Source organism: Diuraphis noxia, unplaced genomic scaffold (assembly GCF_037042655.1).
Source record: "Diuraphis noxia isolate RWA-SAM2 unplaced genomic scaffold, SU_Dnox_SAM2 contig0004, whole genome shotgun sequence".
Taxonomy (NCBI): domain Eukaryota; kingdom Metazoa; phylum Arthropoda; class Insecta; order Hemiptera; family Aphididae; genus Diuraphis; species Diuraphis noxia.
The window spans coordinates 62,550,103-62,567,752 of NW_028301714.1; the positions used below are offsets into that span (position 1 = coordinate 62,550,103).

The 17,650-nt window shown below is 29.5% G+C and overlaps 1 protein-coding gene and 1 long non-coding RNA gene across 2 annotated transcripts in view; one reads left to right on the top strand and one right to left on the bottom strand.

Annotated features, from left to right (window-relative positions):
* LOC107169664 (uncharacterized) overlaps nucleotides 1–17,650 on the top strand; it is a 207,410-nt gene that overhangs the window by 160,063 nt on the left and 29,697 nt on the right. The window lies entirely within an intron of this gene.
* On the bottom strand, nucleotides 8,563–16,870 carry LOC149056319 (uncharacterized). Its single transcript, XM_089227053.1, has 5 exons — nucleotides 16,751–16,870; nucleotides 9,984–10,133; nucleotides 9,037–9,105; nucleotides 8,752–8,911; nucleotides 8,563–8,630 (listed from the first exon to the last, which is right to left on the bottom strand). Exons 1-5 carry the CDS (start codon nucleotides 16,868–16,870, stop codon nucleotides 8,563–8,565), a joined length of 567 nt encoding a protein of 188 aa, XP_089083179.1.

The window sequence follows — 17,650 nt, forward strand, 5'->3', positions numbered from 1 at the left end:
ATGGCAGATACTTTTAATACTATTAATGAAAACCACAAACCATCAACGTAGATAAATGGCACCCTCGGGAACACCGAAATTATACATTAACAACACGAAATTATACTCCACGGACTTTCACAAACTGTTTATGATCATCACAAGTCGAGTATCATAAAATTAAAAACCTAGGCAACGAGAAATAGTTTTGAAAACAAATGTTTCATTGGGTGATTACAATCAAACAATTAAAACACTGTTATCTCAAACAAATATTCTAAGCATTTGTTAAAATGATGTAAAAAAATAATAATAAAAAATAAAAAATAAAAAATAACTAATAATAAATAATAATAATAGTAATAAATAATAATAACTAATAATAAATAACTCAACGTACTTAACATAATTTACTAATTACATCATAATATTGTCGTTTTGAAAATTTTAAAATTTAGTATTCAAATTAGAGTTAATAAAATCATTATGTATGTGTACATTGCGTAGGTATCAATTAATTATTTTTAATTTGAATGTATTATTTCAAGTTGATTTTGAAGTAATGAGCTACACCTATAACTGCACCTATAAGTATCTATATAAATATAAAATATTATTATAATTAAATTTTTTTTTTGTAAAAATAAGCTTATGTAACATATTGATATGTGTATAGAATACAGTATGAGATTATGAAAAATTATTCAAATTTTTATTTGACCACAGTGACAACATTTTAGAGTTTTTTTTTTCTTAGGGCGTTAAACCCGATCTACGCTTTATTGAAACAATTGCAGTAGCATTTTTTTACACCTAATAATTATTTCCAAAATGAATTAACTGTTAAACGATGATTTTTCAATTTATCCAGACGTCTTCACCAAGCGTCGTATATTGCAGTATACAGTCTTCCATTTTAAATTATATTACATTATGTATGTATATGTCGTAAGTTCATATGAAAAATTAGTATTTTTGCGAAAAGGCAAGGTTCTTTTAAATGGGGTAGTATATTTGTGAACTACCTATTATTTTTCTTATTGGTCTGCTATTTTAGGATCTTTAAGAACTATAATTATTATATTATAATTATAACTATTTTATTTATTTTATTTTAGCGTTAATTTATTACTAGTTTAAAAAAGGAGCAATAGAATTATTGTTTAAACTGATGTATCAACACATAATCATTATACTTATTTGGTGAACTTTTATAACAAATGAACTGAAGAAATATGGTACCTATTATACATATTATATTATATTTCATATGAAACCAAATCTAAACCACTATAATATAAAAGAAATCAGATTACTAAATAGTCAATGTTTAGGTTGGGTATAGATTAAAAATATTTAGATCAAAAATAATCCAAACTTCACTATTCAGCTTACCTTCACCAAATAAATATGGTAAAACAGTCATATTCTTTTTTTTTGTATAAGTACTGTATAATAATATTGTTGTTCTTAAAAAGTCTAACTGATGTTATACAATAAGCCGAAAAATAGTAGAATGTTTGGAAAAATAAAAACTAGTTCACAAATGGACTTCCTCATTGCAAAAAGTCTAGTCTTTTCGAAAAAGGCTAATTTTCCACATTGCCTGCGACAAATACATAATTATTATTCCTATTATTGATTTTGCAGTATTCATGTAAAAATATATATTTTAGCAAGTAAGTAATTAAAACGGGTTAGCCAAGCTAATCAAAATATGATGACTTGACGTTACATTTTACTATTTAACTCCATCGCACATGCAGTTCCAAGAAGTCTCGTTTTGTCGTAAAACTTGACAAGAGCGTTAGACGCCGTTGATACAAAGGTTTCACGCGACTGAAGTGACAACTGTCACACAGGCCAAGTGTTTTTGTTTTATTATTATTTTTATACCAACAAAAATATTTCGGACCAAAAACTTTGTTTGATCTTTATTTTTAATCTTTTGATGTTCTTGAATTATATATAGTGATCAGATATATGTATCTAGAACGGTATGTTAATATGAAATCTCGATTTTTTTTTGGATGTAAAAATTACAGTATAAAATAAAAATATATCTATTTCCTTAAGCCTAAGCTTGTAAGCATTTGCCATCGTTCAAAGCGTTGATTCAATTGTACTTGGTGAACGTCATTATTGGCTTAAAACGTTAAAACGTACGAGAGTGAAACGATTATAGGTTAGATCATAACTCTTATAAGTCCATTAAGCGAATGTACGAGATACAAAAAAAAACTAAAAAGGCTACTTTTGTTGTTGTTATTTTCAAAACTAATCATAACATTATACTGAATAACCTTGCAAGTTATTTGTATATTATATATTTTTGTTTTTGTTTTATCCCCGATCTCGTGCTGGTAGTACAGCTGTTAATATAATTTATATAATACCTTATGTTATTTCTACAATCTTAAGAAAAAATTCTAATAAACATTGTCGAAAATCCAACAAGTATTTTCAAGTTAAATCTTGTCAAACATAGCTACTAATATTGTATATATTATATAACATAATATACAATATGTTTCACATAAATGGTAACGTGAAATATTTCTGTTCAGTTACGTCGGGCTGAAATGGGGGTTTCAAGGAGGTATATGGAATACTGAGATTTTTTGATAATTTTTATTTTTTTTAAGCATCTTTTATGCTTATATATCTCTCCCATCTCAAAAATTGACTGATTTACAGCGAGTGATTGAATTAGGATACATGAACTTTAATTTTTTCGTTAGCTTGAATTTTTGCTTGCTGTATTGAACGACTATTGGCTCTACTTCCATATGAACCATAAGATCGGATTTGATTTTCAAGGCATAGAAAATGGTTATTTGTAGGTTGAGATCTTAATATCAATCGGTATACCTTTCAGCGTATGACATTTCAGAATGATGGGAATTTTGGTGAAACTCATTAAAATTAAAACCATATCCAAATTTTCACTGTGACTAGCGATTTTTGTATATAAATAAAATCATAAAAGTAGTAAAATATTTATACGAATTTAAACAAACATAAAATTGATCTTTTCCACGTACGCAGTATTTAATCATAAATAATTTTATAATGAAAAAATACAGACATTTTTAAAGTTTAAAAAATTGAATAAAAATCTTTATTGATTCAACTTCCGCTCACTGTAAATCAGTCAATTTTTGATATAGGAGAAAAATGTAAGCATAAAATATGCTTAAAAAAAATATCCAAATATGGTGTTAGATATTCCTGTTCTATTGGGGAAAATGCAAGTTAAAATTGCGCATGCGTAGACTGGGAAAGTTATAAATTTGAAAAATATGATAAAATGTGTAACTGAACAGAAATATTTCGTGTTACCACTAGAGTGTTTCACACTATAGATTATATATGTTAATAAATACAAATTGAAATTTTAATGACACAAATAACTATGGTAAGTTATGTTTATCGAGTTTATAAATAAACAACTCTAAATAATGCATAATATTTTAAAGTATTACAATAATTTATTTAAATCTAATCATTTTATATTGAGTAAAAAAGATACCATTTTTTTTATATATATAGATTTGTACTTAAAATTCCTATTACGTATCAATTATTCAATTGTTATGGTTGGTTTAATAAAATTAATAGTTTTCACCCAGACTCCAGAGTCTCTTAAATAAATAAATAAATAATGTTTTTAAGATTAATGGGGTTGATTTATTGATATCTGACACAATTCATCTCTTGAGACATCAGACCACATTTATACTTCATAGTATATAAGGACCAAAAGTATCCATTTACTAGATTCCACATCATGGCACACAATAGCTCAAGTAACAAAGACTGATGGTTACAGCGACAATAATTGAAATTTTAGCTTAAGTTATAATAATACAAAGGAAACACTAACGTTTATTCTATGTTTTTAAAATATTCAACTACATAGTTTAACAAATAATTAATTATGGTTTATTTAATAGTTATATAATCTTTTAAACATTCTAATGTCATTTGAATTACATTTTTAATCTGATACAGTTTAAATGTAATTATTAAAGGTGGTGTTATGACACAAAATAGGTATAAGGTAGTAAGGTACAAAAATTGTAACTTTTAAAACTAATATTAAGTTTTATACACAGTAAAAAAATAAAATAAAAAACACGAGTAAAATGTGCAAATTAATATGGTTAAATATATATAAATATTAATCATAATTCATTATATATTTATCAATAGTATTATACTAAAATTTAGATAAAATATATACAGGGTGTCCCGCGAGGATTTATCCATTGCGATATCTCACGAAATAATGGAGATATCGAAATTCTGGTTTTATAATAAGATTCATTGGGGATAAGAACTAAAACTATTTCATTTTTTAATTTATTTTAATGTTTTGAAAAAATGTAAAAAATATATTTTTTTATTTAATTATTTCCAAAAATATTAAAGATAGCCATTTTGTAGGGTTTATTTTTCTGAAAATATTGACGTTTCAAAATTTTATTTTCATTAATTTCCCGATTTTTAATATTTTTCTAGTTTTGAAGAAATAAAATATAATTATAATTTATAACTATTAAGAACACGAAAGGTATAATACAGCCGGTTGTATGGGAATGCACGCGGCGTGGCGGGTATGTTTGATAACATTACGGTGTTAAATAATTCGCAATTTTTCTCGAAACTAAAAAAAATATTAAAAATCAGGAATGTAATGAAAATAAAATTTTGAAACGCCAATATCTTCAGAAAAATAAACTCTACAAAATGGCTATCTTTATTTTTTTTTGGAAATAATTAAATAAAAAAATATATTTTTTAACTTTTTTACCAAAACATTAAAATCAATTAAAATATGAAATAATTGTAATTCTTATCCCTGTGAGTCTTATTACAAAACCAGGATTTCGGTATCACCATTATTTCGGGAGATGTTGCAAATCCTCACGGGACACCCCTGTATACATATATAAATATATGACCTAAAAAGCATATAAAATACTTGTTTTCACATATTTCTGTTTTTTAACTATATGATATAAATAGATACATTATGCATTTTAGATTCTAAACGGAGTGATGAATGTATTGATTTTATAATAATTTGTGTTTTTTTTTTTTGTGTCTATGTACAGCATAACTAGTCGAAATAACTCTTCAATTTCAAACTTTGGGGGTGGTTTCCGATGGCCAGTTGAATATTCTTGGTCTATAATACAGGTCAAAAAGTAAACATTTTCCAACAGTTTTCAAAAAAATCGAGGAAAACAAAAAAAAAGACAGAAAAACAGGAATTTTTACGCAAAACCAGTTTTCGACCAAATCGATTTTTTTTATATGGTTGCAATTCAAAAACTAATCACTGTAAATACTTGAAATTTTCACCAAATGTTTATTAATTATAGTATGTTGCAGTTTACTGATATAGATAGATAAATATATCACGATTTTCATAAATTTATTTTATAATGTCATTTTGGTGTTATACGCCAAACATTGAAAGTTGATCAATACAATTTGCTGTTACCTTACTAATTTTAGATTCTGAACGAAGTGATGAATGTATTGATTTTACAATGATGTGTTTTTTTTTGTGTGTGTCTGTGTACAGCATAAGTAGTCGAAATAATGCTTCGATTTCAAACTTTGGGGGTGGTTTCTGATGTAAAAGTTAATATTCTTGGTGTATTATAGAAATAAAAAGTAAATATTTTCCAACAGTTTTCAAAAAATTCGAGAATAACAAAAAAAAAAGGCGGGTAAGTCGTGGATGTCATTCGGCTGTACAGTAGGTTACAATTGAGTTACTGTAATGGATGGAATTAAATTTAAATCCAATGATATTATATCATTGTATACGAAAAACGATTCTGAGCGAAGATGGTTTATTTGTCTAGGATATATTATAGATTGTTAAAAATTTTCAAATCTTAGATTTAAAAAGAAAAAGTAATAATAATTTTTCACTTTTGACCCCCAAAAGTACAAACTAGATTCACTTTCTGATCGAACGAGGTACTGAAGTCAAAAATCGAAACACTTTAATGCCCCAAAACGTGATGACAAATACAAAAAAAAAAAAAAATAATAAAAACACACATCATGGTAAAATCAATACATTCATCACTCCGTTCAGAATCTAATACACCGAAAGAAAGCCGTGAATACAACATAATATCTAAATTGAAATAGGCTGACAACTAATAAAACTCATACATCGCGTTTTATACTAAAATTAAAAAAAAAACTACGTTTTTTGAAAAGTAATTTTTATTATGTTGGAAAAATACTACATAACTCTCAATTAACCAATATTTCTTCATAAACAATATTATTAATTTTTTCACCAGGGGCATATAACCTATGTATAAGTTTTTTTCTGGGAGCGGGCAACATAAAATTTCCATGAGTGAAGAAGGAATCGCTGATGTCAATTCCTGCAACTTCCATTGTCTGTCCTTGTGCCTTATTAATTGACAGAGCAAAAAAGAAGTTTAATAGGAAATTGGACACGTTTAAATTCTAAGGAATACTTGTTTGTGATCATTGGTACTCGTATTCATGAGATATATACAATTTGACTACTCGCTGAGCTGATAAATGATTTTAGTAGGTATCACACGGTACCGGTCCAAAAACTGTTTAAGAAATATAATAACATAAAATACCGTTTGGTCGACTTATTGTGAAATTTATTAGGATTCATAAAAGGCATTATTATCAAAATAAATAAATAAAGCGTTAAATTTTCCGCATCCTCGGGGAATGGCGTTTGATTTGTGGTGTATTTTTTTCACCCAATAATATTCTTTCCACATTGATTGTCGGAAGGCGAAGTTATGCTATCAGACCAACCGATCATATATCTATAACATAATATTATTGTCATCTCGAATTGTTTGATTTTCTTTCCGCTTATGTACTTAACAAATACTATGGTATAAAAATACTATATTATTATTATCGATAAATTACTTTTATATAAACGAATAAACGAACAAGATCACGTCTTTTTTCAAATGTTGGCTCTTTTGCATATAACTTGAAAAAATTATCCAAAGGCCAAATAAAAATTCACCATTGTCCAAAAATAAAATTTTCCCCCAACAATAAAATTTTTCCGCGTGTCCAAAATTTGCTGCCTTACATTTATCATACTTTTCAGTTCCCTAAACCTCACCTGCGTACTATCAGATTTCATCCATAGTTATACCTTGGCGAAGTATTAAAAGCAACCACTCTGCTAATAAACTACTTTGTTATAAAACAATAATTATTACTTATTGAACATAATTTTGATAAACAAATTCTTTTTATCTTATTGTGAATCAAACAAGTACATACAATTAGTTCAATAAACATTAGAACAAAAAGTGCAATAATATTAAGTAATAGTATTTATTAATCACAATTTATTTCGAATATATTATATTTTACAAACAGGTACATCGAATGTCCACACATCGTTTCAAGAAAACATTTATAGCATAATATGATAATTTCCTAAACATAACATCTCATTCTGTGTAATTTAAACTGGCTGCGATAATTTGGAACTTTAGCCGCGTTTTCTACCTTATCGGGTCAAAAAAACAATTTTTTTTCACGAGAAGTTTGTGACGTCTTTTTTGACATAATTTTCTTCGATAGTTTCATCACGTATCTCATACCAATCTCATTCCCATAAATAAACAATTTCAGGCCGTTCGATTTCCCATACGCGAACGAGATGGTCATTTTTTGAATGATAGTTTTCTTGCATAATTATATATTGGCACAAACATCAGTTCATGGTGGTCATTACAATCCTCGATTTTAGAAAGTGTAAAACTTGAATAACAATGGGCACTTTTTTTAAATGAAATTATAGACTATTAAACTGCATATACAGGGTGATTCATGAGGCGTAAAACATTCATTATTTATAAAAACTATTTACTTTTTTCAATTTTTTTTTTCAAAATTTTATTAACATGCTGTTCTAAAACTATATAAATTTTCAATAGTTTTTACCCTTATATTTATTAGGTAAACCACTATCAACTTTTGATTTTTAAATGGCAACCTATATAACAATATCATAAATTAATAAGGCTAGGTTAGAATGAATTATTATGAATTATTATTATGAATTTCACGTTTAAATTCATTAAAAAAATAGCCTTATTAATTTATGATATTGTTAATATAGGTTGCCATTTAAAAATCAAAAGTTGATAGTGGTTTACCTAATAAATATAAGGGTAAAAACTATTGAAAATTTATATAGTTTTAGAACAGCATGTTCATAAAATTTTGAAAAAAAAAAATTGAAAAAAGTAAATATTTTTATTAATAGTGAGTGTTTTACGCCTCACAAATCATCCTGTATAACATGTTCAATTAAATTTAATTAGGTAAGATATTATACTGCGGTGTATGACATTAATTGATGTAACTACTTTTATTTTTTTGTTAATTGTAATTAACAATAAAATAAAAGCAGGTACATGAATTAAATATCATACGCCAGAGTAGATACTTTACCTAATTAAATTTGAATTGTACACGTATAAATATACCGATTAATAGTCTATAATATTTCCATTAAACATCATCTTATTCATCAAAATAATAATTAAGTATTAAAATGGCAATCTTCTTTTTGGCCGCTTTTTTTGATGGTGCTGCAAAATTAAAAATTAAAGGCAATGTTAACTAATTATTATAGAACAATTTTAAATATCAATACTAAAATTCATCCAACCAATATTTGTTGGTGGTAATGATGCAATACAAAAATATTACCGTATGCACAAAAAGAATGTCCATCTATCTCACATTCAACCTTGTACTGTGGAGGATAATCTTTGTCCTCTAGAGTTGTAATAATGTTTAGACAGGGGGATAACTCATTTAAAAGAAGCAGCGGATGGTTCTTTCTCTTATCATCAATGATCTTCATCTTCTAAAATAAAAGAGCTCAAATTATAATTTTTACTTATATATTATATTACTAACAACAAACAGGCAATTAATATTACGAATTAACATTCATATTCTTAATCTTATATAAAATCTATTCTTATTTACCTTCGGTATCGACTTTATTGGTCTGTTGCTCGGTATACTCGTAATTGATTTCATATCGTCTGGAATGTTCTAAAACAGATTACATACTATTTATGATTAATGATATGTGCAATAAATTTGATAATTTACACAAGTTATTTTTAAATCCTATCTCTTATTCATTTTATGTGGTTTTGATTGCAGTATACTTTTATATATATATATATATATAGAAAGATAACGGTTAAAATATACTTAGTAATATGTATATAAACAACGATATTCAATTTAGTTAAACATAATGTAATTTAATTCATTTATCGAGAACAGTATGGACAATTCAAATATTCGATTGAAAGATATTTATGTGTATCGATATTTATATTTAATCTATGTATATTCTGACCATAAATCTAATATATTTTTGTACCAAATTGTTTTCATAGCAATTAATTAAGCCATTTAGAAATACAAATAGGACAAGCAGACAGAAAACCATTTATATATATATAGGTTTATAAAATTAGCTTTAGAAGTCATCGTCCACAGGTGGTGAGCTGTACAGTGAACGAAACAATCCTGTATGTTTGCATGAGTAATGTTACAGGATAAACAAAATATTATAAGTACCAAACTTATTTATAAGATATTTAAAATTATTATGTTTATTTATTAATTTGTCTAAAATGTTATACACAGAAATAATCTAACATTTTTATAAAAATAATAAACTATTATTATTTTATTACAAAACATTGTTTCTCTGCCATAACAGCCATTTAGAAATTACCGTATCTACATTAAATTAATTATTTGAATATAAGAATAATACAACTATACCAACATTAAATCATGTAATGTCCTCGTCCCCCAAGATAATTATTAAGAATTTAAATTTTTAGATACTATTCAATAAGTACCTACTATTGAGTATAAACTTTCTATTATAATCTAAAATCAATTGTTACCACGAATGTTGGAGATGGAGACACTGGTCTAGTAATCTCTTTCACTATGGTCGATTCTGATTGCATAACTATTTCCACGTCGGTTGGCTTGATCGGTTGATCGATTTGAATGATTGAGTTTGTTAAATCGCCAGCTTTTAACAATTTCTTCTTTTTGGTTATATAATTATACAAAAATCCTACTGCACTAATAGCGCCAAATGCAAGACTTGCACAGATAATTCTTCTTGACATTTTTTTTAATGCTATTTTCAAAGTAAACGGATGTATTGAAATGAACAATAATATTAACGTTTCAATTGAATCAAATAATAGGTCATTCGTTGTTATGTATTTATTATAACAATATTTGTCTCCAATCAGCGTTGCCCGGACAAAAATTCGTTTTTGTTTAAATGCATACCTAGGCATTTATTATAAATACTATACAGTATATTTTATAATCAATGATAAAAACAAAAAACACACATCATGGTAAAATCAATACATTCATCGCTCCGCTCAGAATCTAAAATGACAGAAAAACAGGAATGATTACGCGAAACCAGTTTTCGACCAAATCGATTTTTTTATATGGTTGTAATTCAAAAACTATTTACTGTAAATACTTGAAATTACACCAAATGTTTATATTACTGTTATCTATGTACAATTTAATTTTCAAAAAATGTTGACTTTTTTGAGTTATTTATAGACAACTGAAATTTTAAATTTATCTGATAATTTTTTTTTGAAGTGTTGATAAAATTTTTTGGCCCAATCAAAATACTTGAAAATTTAATACAAAGTTTCTCATAAGTTATTCTTATAGCGATTTAAAAATTATAAGAATACATAGACATAATTTTTTTTTATTAGCATTTGAAGTTCAAATATTGACTTAATACATAAAAATTGCGGCAATGTTTATATTATCTTAGATAGAAATTCATAAAAGTTTTTCTTTTTAGATCTAAGATTTGAAAATTAAATACAAGGCTCCTAACATATTTTACAATAGCAGTTGAAAAATAAAAGAAATATATTGTCTCATCTTTTTTTTATAAGCATTCAAAGTTTGAATTTTGATAACATACGTAAAAATCATGATAATTTGTAAATTATTTTAAGCTAGAAATGCATAAAAAAATTTCTTTTTAAATCCAAGTTTTGAAAATTTTTAATAATCTATATATTATCATGATATAATATTATCATTGGATTCAAATTTAATTTCATCCATTACCGTAGGTAACCCACTTGTAACCTACTGTACAGCAGAGCGACATCCACGACTTACCCGCTTTTTTGAGTCAATAAAGTATATTAAACTTTTTTCCTGGGAAAAGAATTAACTGCAAACTAGCATCCTCAATGAGGTCTATATAACTACAGTTTATAATGTTAAGAACTTGTCAGTTTATATCTAACGAAAATCCGCTGTAAAATAATGTTGAAGAAATTAAATGATATCTTGATCATTTTGTGCTGCATCTGTTTTACGTAGAATCATTTTAAATTATGAACCGCATCGTGTGGTTCTTTTTTGATGTACCTATATACGTTTTAAGCACATTCGTATTTTTATTTTTATTTTTTCGTAAGGCCTAGTTCGGACGCCTGTTTGGCAGAATTTCTATGGGGGCACCCGTAGGTTTCTGCCATGCACCGGAGTGGAGGATGGCGGCACTTGTTCTCCGGACACCATGACTTGCCCGGAGAAAAATGCCGCCCGATGGTCGAGGATCGAACCCGGTCCGGCTGAGCCACAGCTGACGCGTTAAACCACTCGGCCACCTCGTATTGACTGTATGTAAAAGAGTACTGCAATATGCAATTAACTTAATATACTCGTGTTTTTTTTTCCTTAACTGTTGATACAATAGCTGTTTAAAATTATGTTATATTCTATAGCAGCTATCTCACTCAGTGTTGTCTGTGCCAAGAGTTCATTTTAATTATTATAAATATATTTGTAAAAAAATTTATATTCAATATTTCCAGAAAAACCGTTTCCACAGCTACGTCGTTTGTCGTGTTGATAAAATCGTATTTTTATTAGACATTACTTTTTTGTTATCATGTAATGATAAAGCTGCAACTTGTAACCCAGTATATCAAGAATTGATTATAACTCAATTCTTAAGCCATGTTGGTTATCAGTTCGTAATGTTTAATTGTTCTAGTTGGGTAATATATAACCAATGACAACCATTTAGATTAAAAGAAATATTTTTTTTTTTTTTTTTCCGTAAGCTGGAAAACATTTCATGTATGATCTATCCTTTAGTTACCTATTATAGGGGCTGAAAAAATAAGCCTGTAAGCATTCTAAAAATCTCTTAAGGAATCTTTTAATATATATGATTTTTTTTGAACATGGTCCACTAAATTTTGGCCCTATTATTACAAGCAGACAGACAGACAAACATCTATGTTTATACTTCATATAGATTCTTCCAAATATTCCGGTCAAGATTTTGTAGATTTGACTATAAAATTTCAATGATACTAAACATTTTGTACTTAAATTTGTATTTATGCCCCAGATTTGGACACAAATACTATAATACCTTATTCATTGCATATTTTGTAATATTATTGAATAGTGTATCTACTCTGAACATGCATTGAGATATTTTCATCTGAATTTGCGTTGGTTCTAATGACTTACCGAGAATGAGTCGTAAAACGGTCGTAGGTACCGACATTCTGTTGATATATCATGTATGCGGGCGTGCTACCAAATGAGAATATTTTGTTGTCAAAATGTATTTTATAGACGTCTGAGGTCTGACGAATATTTCCTTTTATTCTACCCATCTCAAATACTCGTAATAAGTCCCTTAAGTATATTCTGAATAAAACATAAATGTGGCATACATGAAAGAGCCACGGTTTAAGTTCCTCGCGGCATTTTACTAAAATGTCATTAGATCTTGATTTACATTGAAGAACAGTACGCGTCATTTATTAACATCAACATGCCTTGTCTGCAGTTGAGTTAACTATGAAAATCAAAAAATCAAAGAGTTTACTGGGAATAAAATAATAAAATGTTCAAACTGTTCTTATTATCATTTATATGCGCGTATATTATAGTGAGCAGATTATAAATCCTCAGAATATATTTTACTTAATCTAAAGGCTGTCATTAAATAACATAATTCTAGGAAAAAATATAACATTTTCAGTTATACATATTATTTTTGGATTTTAATGCAAACATTAAATTCTATATTATAGTTTTTTATTGCAATTTGAATGAATTTATAACGAATATTATTTTTTCGTTGAGTACGATTCAATTAAATAAAATATTGAGTACTTTCTATGTAACGTGTTTAAGATTCTCATGTACTACTACAGTGTACGGTGAAGAATAACGCTCAAAGCATTTATAATATTACATGTAAGTACTATAGTTTTCAATTGTTAATCATTTTCGTGGTAATTAAGTTTAAATTTAGTTACTATACAGTTTTAACTTTATATTTTTGTTATAAAATATTGAACCCGCGATAACGTTCGAATGGTACATTATTGTATACTTTGTGATTATTACATATAAAAGATATTATTTCAGGTCACGTTAAAAATACATATATGAATATAACATACATTTTTTATGCAAACAATACCAAAATGTTTGATATCATCCGATCAGTTACGATCATGGGTGGAAATCAGGAGAACCCCCTCTTGATTTCACCCAAGGACTTAACCTTGAAGATCTTATCAAAGAACAAACTTTAATCGTGTGGAATCAAAGCCTTCCAACTCCACTCATATTGATGATGCTAATTTTAGCTTTCTGACATTTTAATGGATTCCCGTCTATGAGTAGTGGTCGTAGATACAATTATTCACTATTTTAATAGTACTAATTCCACTAAACTTTGCTATCATTTAAAAGTGAATAGTTATCGATAATATGATAAAAGAAACTCTGGCACTGTGATAGTATTTTTTTTTTTTTAATGAAAATGTCCACCTTTGCGATGATGACTCCAGTTTTATTTTCTCTGTAAACATCATAACGTTAAGCCTCTAACATTATGTGAGGTTCGATTTCCATTTTCAGTTCGTATATGGTTAGATGGTATTTGTGCATATGAGTTCGTCATAAAATCGCTGAAATAATTATGTCCAAGTGATCGGTAGGTACTCGGAACACACATCCTTACTATAATTTTTCCAACGGTAGAACATTCCTATTCTACGCATCCCACGTGAGACAGGTTCCACTTGGTAGAGTGTCACGTGTGCGTGATGCGTAGAAGTAATTAATTATCTAATACTCTCGGTTGGCAGAACATATGTTGCATAAATTTGGATACAATATGTGTTCTCACCGGTGTATAAGATGGAAACCACCTTTCGATCCAGAGCACACTTCAAGAGACACAATAACCATGGTATATTGTAGATTGAAAAAAACTCGCCGAACGAACGGTAAAGTCACCGGAAAAAAGAAAATGTAAACAGGAACGAGGTTACTCAAACACAACAAGCTGCTCATACATGTATTGTTTAAAAGTCATGTTTTTTTATTCACCTGACCAAGAGATCGTAGGTAGCTAAACGAACCGGAGTGTTACACTATAATAACCGTGGTATATGATGGTGGGTGGTGAAAAACAACGAACGAGAAAGTCATCAAAAAAATAATAAAATGCAACAATATTTTGAAATAATTAACCGATCACAGCCTTCGACGTCCGTAGATATCTGTATAATAATTATGTAATGGACATAATAATATGTTGTATTGTTTAAAAGTCGCATATCAAGGGTAATGGAATATGATTGCTCACAGAGTTTCGAAGACTGAGTCGATCTGTCAGCGTTACCGTGTGCGTTTATGGACCATTAGGAGCTGATCATTTTAATATCAAATACTATAGTTCAGACATCAGCATTAATTTATCTGCGGCCACCCTCCCATTTGGGACACGCAAGGAATTTGAATGTACAGATTTTATACGTCACCAGTACAGTTTTCGTCGCTTTATCGTTCATAATTTATTTACATAATATTACATCGCAATACAACTGTACTTATATAACTACGGCCCCGCGTGGAATTGCATACTTGAAAATATGTACCGCACGCGATAGGTTAGGTTATTTACTCGAATGTGTACCTACACGCGTCATCCAATCATCTAAGTAAACATTTCAAGCAGTTTATATGTATATATATATATATATATATATATATATTGCGTTTATGCGTCATCGTATTATAACAGTCTGCATAAAAAAAGGATTAAACATTTCTAAAAATACCCGGGCGAATTAATTGAATCGGTACTTATGCGTGACATACCATACAATTGGGGATTTAATGTATCGTCATGATATTGTAAAAAAAATAAAACGCAACATTTTTAGCTAGTCGTTCGTAAATATAGCTTTGGAGCGTACGTTATTAAAAAAAATATATATATATATATATTCGTTTGAATAATATTATTCTACAAGTTTTTAGATACTAAATATATTGTTTAAAAAATACTCACTCAGACACACACACACAGATCATTGTAAAACCAACAAATTCTCATCTGCACCAATTGAATTAATGTTATATAAAAATTAATAACAACAATTTTATGAGATTTTACCGTTTGCAGTTATAATTCACAGTTCACGAGAAAAATTAAACTTTATTAGTAGTATGTTTTGTTATATTCTGTGCCCCCCGCAAATCCGGAGAATCGCGCCCAGCCTATAATAGATCTATGCCTTCGCGGCCATGCTCGGCCATGCCCCCTCCCATCCATGCCTTTCACTTACGTCCCCCGCCTCCCTTCTCATCATTGCCTTTCACTTACGTCCCCCTCCCTTCCCATCCATACCTATAACTTACCCCCCTCCTAAAAATCCTCTTTCATCAGAATATTTTAGATATAAATAAATTGGAGTAGTGTCTACAATATCCTCAGTAGGTATACAAACACTTAACCGTCAAGTCGTTTTTCTCATTTTATCATCTATTTAAAATAATTTTTACACTATTTTAAAAATAAAATGTACAAGTGTTTTTGAACATGGCTGGTTCAATAATAGATAATGCAGCTATATACAATAAAACCTTTACATATATTCCGCCAACACCACCTTCAGAACGCATCGATTCTACTAACTATACGTTAAACGTTAAACTTTGTGAAACGTAAGTTTATACATATTGGGGTCGATCCTAGTGATATGTTCAGAGTAGCAGTGCATATAATAACTCCATCACGTTATGTTCACATTTCAACTGAGTTTCTAAAGCGGATATTTTCACTGATGGGTAATATCCTATCATTTATTCTAGAGTAACCGGGGAAATATAAAAGAACCATATTTCTCGAGACAGAGAATTTCAAATTATCTAGTATGATGTATAGTGGGGAAAATACCTTGATAATAGAGTCTAAGATATATGATGGATGTCGAATTCTTTTAAATCGTACAGAACTCATACGACTGCAATATCTAGAATGGTGTATTTTCGAAACAATTATACGAAAATCAACTATCAACTATCTGATTTATTATACGAGCAATATCTTTTCAATGTTGAAGTTATACCAGGGTTAACCCTGGAACTGTATAATAATACACGGGGTCGAGGTTGTACGTTGACATGCAGAGGTCGTGAAAGTTCTCCATCACGTCGGCCAGAAGGAGAACGTCGACCTTCAGGTATAGGTCGCTGTAGTCACCGAGGGTCTTGCAATTCAAATGCTCTCATACCTCCGCGCCGTCGCGTGCACGTGATCTCCATCACTTACATGCTTCTCAGTTAGCGTGCTGTAAAACTCACGTTTCGGCGGTACGGAGGTATCCTCGAGCCTCGACCATTTGTTGGTATACTCGTACGGAAACACATCCTTTCTCGTGACGAATGGCATGTCAGCGGGTTGAAATATCTTGGCAGTCTCGCGGAACTTTTAAAACACACCGGGCTTCGTGAGGAGGTTACCAGCCAACTCTGCTAAGCTCGAGATCATAAACCGACACGAGTCCAAGAACCTCACACTTAAGTCGGGCATGACATGCTTCGAGAACGAGATGTAGTTCTCCTCACTGTTGGGAATTACCGTTATCGACTCCTTATCGTAACCGAACTTGGTTACGATAAAGTGTGCGTCATATTTCGAGAAATTGTGTAGGAAACACGGTTCAAACTTGGGTGTGGCGAGTTTGAGGTTACACTGAGAGCAGAGCGTATGTCTCAGCCGTCCCGATAGACGACAGTGGTCCGGTACTTTACACCTGGTCTCGGTGAATGGTAATTTACACATATCACACTCACTCTTCACGTTATGCGCACGCACCTCCTCCACACTCATCGAAATCGGTACATTAGTCGCCTTCAGTAGGTTTTCCAATCTAATGGTAAGTGCGGTCACACTGGCGACAAAATGTTTGGCTACCTCGTAGCGCGATTCCAAACCGCCATATATGACCGGTGTCTGCGGTATGTCGCATTTCTCCAACAATTCTATAGGCACGTTTTCCGCCGCCTTGACAAAGCACCAGTAGCTCATCGCGTGATGAGTGTGTATTCCGTCAGTGCTCACCCCCACACGCTCCGTCTGTTTTTCAAGAAGGGCTTCAAAATTCAGCGTTTATCACAAACGGATGACGTTGCATGCCACCCCACCCGTCAAACTTGAGCACTTCCCCTT

Coding starts and splice junctions, on each gene's coding strand:
- LOC149056319 (XM_089227053.1), bottom strand. CDS start 16,870: ATGCCATTCGTCACGAGAAAGGATGTGTTTCCGTACGAGTATACCAAC. Junction 9,106..9,983: donor CTCCATCTCCAACATTCGTG/GTAACAATTGAT, acceptor AATCTGTTTTAG/AACATTCCAGACGATATGAA. Junction 8,912..9,036: donor CAATAAAGTCGATACCGAAG/GTAAATAAGAAT, acceptor CTTTTATTTTAG/AAGATGAAGATCATTGATGA.